Genomic DNA, 7500 nt, shown 5'->3' with positions numbered 1-7500 from the left:
TCCCCCTTCCTGTCTATATAGCTATGCTTTTATGCAACCACAGTGGTCCCAGTAGGTTCTGAAATAAGTATATTGCTTCTTCTTGCAGACTGATGATGATCCAACCAAAGACACTACCAGACAGAAGCTGAAGGGAAATGGTGCTGTTTGCCATCTTGTGCCAGTCCCTCATGGAAATGATGTAGCGTCAATCTTTGAACTTGATCCTACCACTCTCACTCGACCTGACTCAGTAGTACCAAGGTAAGTGCTTTATTCACTATTGAATGAAGAGAGAAATAATATTGCACGCTTACTGATCATGTATTTTATAATTATACTGGAACTGACTTTCATCACTTTGTTTCATTTAACAGATCATCGTATGTTCGCCTTAGACATCTCTGCACAAATACCTGGGTACATTCCACGTCAATACCCATTGACAAGAGTGAGGAGAGACCTGTCATGCAAAAGGTACAAACAAGATGCATTCATTGTCATTTGTTAGAGCCGCTGTATGGGCTGTAGACTAGCTTAATTGCTGCAGCTGTACATGTAGTTTAATTTCGACATTAAATTTAACTTCAGATGAATGCAATTTAGAAAGTAAAAACTTGATACAAAGAGATACAAGTGGCATTTGCAGTTCTCATTTGTGATATTTTACATGTATTGTTACTCCTTGTAAGTCGGAGTGCATGTTGTTTTAAAACTTCCTTCTCTCACTTTTCTTAATTAATCACTGTTTTTATCTGTGGCACTTGTTCCTGTTTACCATGCCTTTTGGGGACAGATGCCTGAGTTGCCATCTGTGATGACGTTGACCAAGAATTAAAGAACTCGACAAAACAATAGGTTGAATGAACAAAATATTTTTGCTGACTGCATGCTCCTCACAAGCATGTTACAGTACATAAACTCATTGTGATTACATGTAGCTGTGTCCTCACCCTACCAAGTAGTATTATTTTAGCAATTCAACCAATTGAGTTCACACCCAATGCCCACTTTATAGTCTAGTTCTTACCAATACAGTGTTTTTTACATCATCTGGGTCCAAACATTATATTATGGCAAAGTGAAAATGAACGCAAAGTTGCCTTTTGTGTGTGTTTCTTAATTGTTCATTTTTTTTATGGTCAATGCTATTTAGATTGGTACTGCAAGTATCAAGGAAGACAAAGAAGCATTTGCTATTGTTCCTGTCCCACCAGCAGAAGTGCGGGATTTAGACTTTGCCAATGATGCCAGCAAAGTGTTAGCTTCATTTGCCAACAAGATGGAAACTGGAAGCTACACTCAACACGAACGACGGTACTAAAAATAAAGAAAGTTATGAACGATAGAAGTTCTATGAGGAAATCAAGTCTAGAGAGCAAACCATAACTTGTGCTACATTCTAAGTACTGTGATAGTCAACCAAGAAACTTGTCCTTTACAAGGCTCCATTTAACACATTATTGTTTGAGTCAGAGTGATCTCCTGGAGGTAGCTTATTCTTTGGAGTCTTCCCCCCCTCCCCCCCCCCCCCCCATTGTAAAATTTGGATAATTTTAGACAGTCTCACATAGTGTCCCCATAACAATAAATTTGTTTATTTACCAGGTTTGTGACACAGCTCTTGACAGACCTTGTGTACTTTGTTACTGAGCATGACACTCAGCGTGAAGATGTGTTGAATATTTCTGTGCAAAATCCCAACAGAGATCGCCAGAAATTAATGAGGGAACAGTACATTTTGAAGGAGGTTTGTTTATGTTCACTAAATGAACGTTAACGATAATGATAATGGCTGAATGATGTAGCAAAAAAACCTACTGGCTTCTTGTACATGTACTAATTTTCTCTGCTGGCAGATGTCTCTTTTCTTTTGCATTTTGCTGGGCTGACAAGTACCGTTGGGTCAAATTGAGTTTAAACCCATGGCAGAGGGTTTTCTTCCTGTACTCGTCAGCGAACCCAAAAAGAAACGAGATCTCTGGTAGCAGGGAAGTACTAATTAACACTCTTTTGTCAGTATAATTATTACTCACTAACTATAAAAGTCTCTTAATGTTCCACCAGAAAATGAATGTTACCATCCCTATGAGAGCCAAGAGGAAACATTTTGCAATCTTTGTCAATTTGCTAAGCTCTTATCATGTCTGTGTTATCCTTTTATGTAGCTCAGTTGAGATTTTAAGAAACTCGGCAGTCTTAATCAGTGCTGGGACGACAATTTTACTTTCAGTTTCCATAGAATTTACAGGTGCCCTAGGGCATAGGAGTAAGAGACCACTTAATGGGGCACTGGGCCCCAACTCTTTGGATGGTATGCGTTCTTGAACAAGTTTAAGTGCACTGTGAGATCAGGCTAATGGTTGATCATTTCTCTCCAAAACCTTTAGAATCCAAGCATTCACTGATTCTGTTACAACAGCAACACTTCAAATGGTTTAGGACTGGCTTTGAACTCTTGGTTTCCTACATTCATGTAATAGTACATTGCACTAAGAACACCTTACTGAGCTTTCTGGTTGGAAGTTGAAGAGAGTTGAGTTAAATGGATCAATGTTGCCTTGAGTGGTGTTATAGGGTTTTATAATCTGTTTTTACATCCTTAGGTTTTCAATTTACTGAAAGCACCATTCACTGACAAGGACTCAGGACCTCTCATGAGGATAGAAGAACTCTCTGATCCAAGACATGCACCACTCCGTCATATTTTTAGATTGTGTTACAGGGTTTTGAGACACTCTCAACAAACGTATAGGAAAAATCAGGTAAAAGCTAATGGGATGAACCACTGTAGAAGCTTCGTAATTTCCTTATCTGTTTTCTTTCAAGGGCACTTGCCATGATCTTATAATTCAATATCCATTTTGTGAAATGCTTGATTCACACCTTGTGTGAATCTGGGCATGATCTAAAGGACATCTTACATTAATTATCCACCCGCCTGCATTACCAGCATTCCACACACCTCATTTGTGTAAAGATTATACACAAATCACATTTTTTAAGATGCAACAGGTTTTGTGACCTGGTATTCCCAATTTGTGTTTGTTTTATTTCAAGGTCTTGCTACAACATGTTTATCGTCAATTATTAAGGAATATACTACTGGAACATATTTCCATTTGTTGCTCCAATTTATTCAATAATGTGAAACAAAATTTAACAAACAACTGTCCTTTCCTAGACAGTAAGTCAAACAAGAGCATTTTGGCGTTTCTTTCAGGAATACATTGCGAAGCAGTTTGGTTTCATGCAAGCACAGATAGGTTATGACATTCTGGCTGAGGACACCATTACTGATCTTGTACATAACAACAGAAAGCTGCTGGAAAAGCACATCACCAGAACTGAGATTGAAACATTTGTGAACCTTGTACGTAAAAAGAAAGAATGCAGGCAAGTAGGGGAGCATTGAACACTCCTTGAGGTGGCGAAAGTTATTGCCAATGATCAATAACATCATTTTGGTTTATATTAACTGTCTTGCCTATAAGTGCCACTGTTTGTGCAGTGTCTAACTGTCACCTACAGTCACCTGTACATGTAAAACGTTAAAGACCTGGCTGGCTATATTATATTAATTTGGCCTATATTACTAGTTTAAGTGGTACTGCAATTACTTTTTAAGAAGTTTCAAGTAGCACAATTTAGGTCATCGTGCATAATTTTTTTAAATAATCTTTGATGCAAAGATCACTTTTTAAAAATATTTATTCAAAATAATTGCTTTGGATGTTTGGTGTAAATACAAATCAAGTCAAAACAGACTGCATCTAACTTATCAGCGTGTCGGAAAAAAGGGGAAAAGTACACATATGGCATAATTTAGGTGGGCTGGTAGGAAACACAGTGAAGTTGGGCAAAATTTGCAGGCTCCAGCTTATACTGCGATTTTCTTAATTCTGTGGAATCTCATCTTAAAGTGCCAACGGTCAAATTGCCATTTGGCTTCCATCAATCAAATTTCCAAATGTGCCAAGCCAAGAGTTAACCATGGATGCTGAAATCAATTAATGCGTGACATAACCTACCAATCAGCATCTTTGATTCCCACAGTACATTTGGACATTCAAACTTGACGGGGAAAGAAAGCAATAGAATCTGTACAATTCTTTTTACCGAAGAACCTCTAAAAAGGTATCATAATGGTATTGAAGCTGTGAAGTAAACAAAGTTCACTCCAATTCACTTTCCAGAGGTTGAGTCAATCTTAATTGTCTATGTTCGGGAATTTGATCGATGGAAGCCAAAATGCTTGGTGCTTGATGGTGAGATTCTGCAGAATGGTCCATTGTACGGTTGCTTGCTCAGTGACCTTTCCTATGAATGGCTGTGAGGATGCTGGTGACCTTGTATTGATACAGACCTTGTTGCCTTTATCATGTAAATTGTGTTGTCGTAATTCTATTATTGGTCCACATAAGCATTAGAAAAGCACAAAAGTTCGTATCAAAATAGGGTCACCAGCAGCCTTGCTTCCATTCTTAGGCTCGGTAACTTAGCTTAACTAGGAAAATTGCAGTAATCAGAGCCCTTAAAAAGTATGGATTTATGAGGCCAGAATTAAGTCACAAGACTGTTTCTTTTTCTGTCCATGTTATCAGGTTTCTTGATTATTTGTCTGATTTGTGTGTGTCCAACAACACAGCCATCCCTGCTACACAGGAACTGATCTGCAAAACAGTGTTATACGCCAGTAATTCAGATCTTCTCATTGAAACCAGGTGTGTTCAAACAAGTTTCAATGTTCCTCTTGAATAAATAATGAACTGTACAAGTATCACCTGTATTTAGTGCTGGGTAACTTATTGGATGAGACACTATACAGAAATCAAATCAACTCAACTCATACCAAATCATAAGTTGATTTTTGAGAAAAAGAGCAAAGCAGAGTACCTGGATAAAGCCCTTGTGAAGTAGAGTAGAGAACCAACAAACTTGACCATTTCCAAGTTGGCTTTTGATATACCTTTTTTCATTTTTATGCTAATTGCCCATATGATCACATGTGAACGACTTAATTGCAAGGGCATTGCTCCTTTATTTTCCTCGTGCCAGTGTCCAAATAGTGAATTATTAACCTATTCACGCCTAAAGTGGCCCCAATTGTCCAGTAAAATCGTCAGGTATTAGACAGTAAAATCTACGAGTCTCATACTCAGGTGAGAAGTGGTTTTTGGGTAAAAGTTAAGAATCCGATCCCACCAACGCGTTGGCCAACACGTCGGCCAACGTGTCGGTCGACTGTCGGTCGACTGTCGGTAGTGTGTTGGCGGACGTGTCGGGAGTGTGTTGGTGGTGTGTCGACCGACGCGTTGGCCGACGTGTTGGCCATCGCGTTGGTGGGATCGGATTCTTAACTTTTACCGGTTTTTGAAAGGACCTAAGAGCGGTTTTCAATTGAGTGTTGAAAGTAATTAGCGAATTGCTTTGGTTTTGTATTACTTCACTCGGTGTTTGGCTCAAAGTTCTTGCACCATTTTTTCAACCAATCAGAAGTGAAACCAAAACCAATCGTGGCTTGTGCATGCACATTTTCCCGCGCTTTGTGTCGGCTACATGTTATTACTTGGAGTTTTTGTTGGTTTACTGGATTTTCTGCGTCCTTTTTGATTGGGACAAAGTAATTACTTCGGTTTTGGTTTTACGACACTCAATTGAAACTCGCTCTAAATGTTGTTAAACAAGCAATGCATGAGACTACAGTGTTGTGGAGTCACTGAAGGTGAGTGGCTAAACCCCAGGGTAACTTGTCCGAGCCTAGCTCTGTCACCTTCTCGTTTCCTTAGGCAGGAAACTTGAATCCACACTGTCTCTCTCCACCCAGGTTGCGTATCAACAACATACATCCGGGGAAACCCTGCGGCAGAGTAGCATCTCAAATATAGAATTCCTTTTGACCATAGAGCACTTGTTGTTTTATGAACTGATACACTCCCTGAATACTTTGCTGTCGTTTTTAGTTAGCCCTTGACTTGTGTAGTTTTCTCCTTTCTTTTTATCGTTGTCAGAATAATTGAAGGAGAGGTATTCCTCGTTTGGGATGGCGGTGACAAAATGAAGTCTCAGAAAGATTTAGCAAAGGGGGCCAAACTAAAAGTGAAAGATGACACAAAAGTCCTTGATTATTACAGGTAAATTTGTTAGGTGTAAGGTGTAATTGATTTAAGGGTAAGGTTAAGTTTAAGGCCAATTAGCAATCTTGCCGTTAGGTCTTCTTGCAGAAGTTCTTGCAAACTTGCATTCAATTATGACATTGATCTTTGGATTTGTTTACAAGTACGAGATTGGGTGCCTTTCTCCACCCAGGTGTATAAATGGGTACCGGCAAAAATGCTGGGGGTAACTCTGCGATGGACTAGCATCCCATCCAGGGGGGAGTAGAAATACTCCTTGTCGCTTTGTGTACGGAAACCGGAGATAAGCGACGGCCTGATGGGCCTTCCTTGGCTTGTACCAGATGGCTCCACCAATCTTTAAGTCACCAACTTCTTTTGAAAAAAATGTTTTCTTGTTACATTGCGCCTGCATATCAAGTGAAGTCATGAGTATTCTGAGAAGAGATGTTCACCTCAATTTTTCTGCCTTTTTTTAAGGCACCAGCTAAACCTGTTTTCCCAGATGTGCTTGGACAGGCAGTACCTTGCCATAAACAGCATCAGTAAACAGCTTGATGTGGACCTTATTCTTCGGTGTGTATCATATTTTTTGGGTGTTGTTTTTCTCGGGAAGATAAACTAGTTATGCGGTGCGGTCACTGATTAAATAATAATTTAGTGTGTTCCTTGTAAACAAGTTATACCACTGCCTAATACATACAGTTTTAGGAGTTATCGTTTCCTCCAACTTTCTATATGAAGTAAATGAGAAGGGGTACGTTTGCGCAAACATTAGTGGTGTAGAGAGAGCGATAGCGAGTGTCATTCTAAGTGCTATCCTTATTTCCTTTTAATCCACTGGAGTGTTAGCCCTGGAAACGGAAATGAGCTCACAAGGACAGAGAAAAGCTCTGACCATGGTGCTTCATGGCCAATGTTTGATCGTGAATAAACATATTCCTTTCTCATTACAAACATACATGTTCGTGCAATGCTGTGAAATGACATATTGAATACCGAGAGTGATATAGACAAGAGAGTTGTTATGGCATGGGTGGACTCCCCAGCACAGGCACAAATGAGGCTATTTTTAGAATACCCGTTCCCGCGGAAATCAGTTGTCATGTCCCTGAAAAAAATGGCAGAAGCAGTCACTCCTGACATGGCTTCTTCTGATTGGTTAAAATTCACGCCCTTTTGTTTGTCTCGCACTAAAAGTGTATCTAAAAATGATTCCATTTTCGACTGTGCTAGGGCAAGACCGCAAAGTTATAGAACAACACTTTTATGTAATTCACTCTTGTGAATACCCATAGCCTTGTCTTGTGTGACCTTCATAGCTCAGTCGGTAGAGCAATGCGTGTTTTCAGTTAAAACATGTAAGTGCTTTGTTTATAGTGGAAGGTTTAGTGGAAGTGCACTT

General features: G+C 39.4%; 1 protein-coding gene across 1 annotated transcript in view; it reads left to right on the top strand.

Annotated features, from left to right (window-relative positions):
• Positions 1-7500, top strand: part of LOC137999735 (inositol 1,4,5-trisphosphate receptor-like) — an 84356-nt gene that overhangs the window by 24351 nt on the left and 52505 nt on the right. Inside the window, exons 11-19 of the mRNA XM_068845612.1 lie at positions 89-243; positions 357-456; positions 1136-1296; positions 1588-1729; positions 2586-2744; positions 3203-3375; positions 4584-4703; positions 5991-6113; positions 6576-6671. Of these exons, the coding sequence (XP_068701713.1) occupies positions 89-243; positions 357-456; positions 1136-1296; positions 1588-1729; positions 2586-2744; positions 3203-3375; positions 4584-4703; positions 5991-6113; positions 6576-6671 (1229 nt within the window). The remainder of the gene's footprint in view (positions 1-88; positions 244-356; positions 457-1135; positions 1297-1587; positions 1730-2585; positions 2745-3202; positions 3376-4583; positions 4704-5990; positions 6114-6575; positions 6672-7500) is intronic.

The sequence above is a fragment of the Montipora foliosa genome, chromosome 4 (genome assembly GCF_036669935.1).
Source record: "Montipora foliosa isolate CH-2021 chromosome 4, ASM3666993v2, whole genome shotgun sequence".
In the NCBI taxonomy this organism is placed as follows: domain Eukaryota; kingdom Metazoa; phylum Cnidaria; class Anthozoa; order Scleractinia; family Acroporidae; genus Montipora; species Montipora foliosa.
This window is presented reverse-complemented; position numbering and strand designations above follow the sequence as displayed.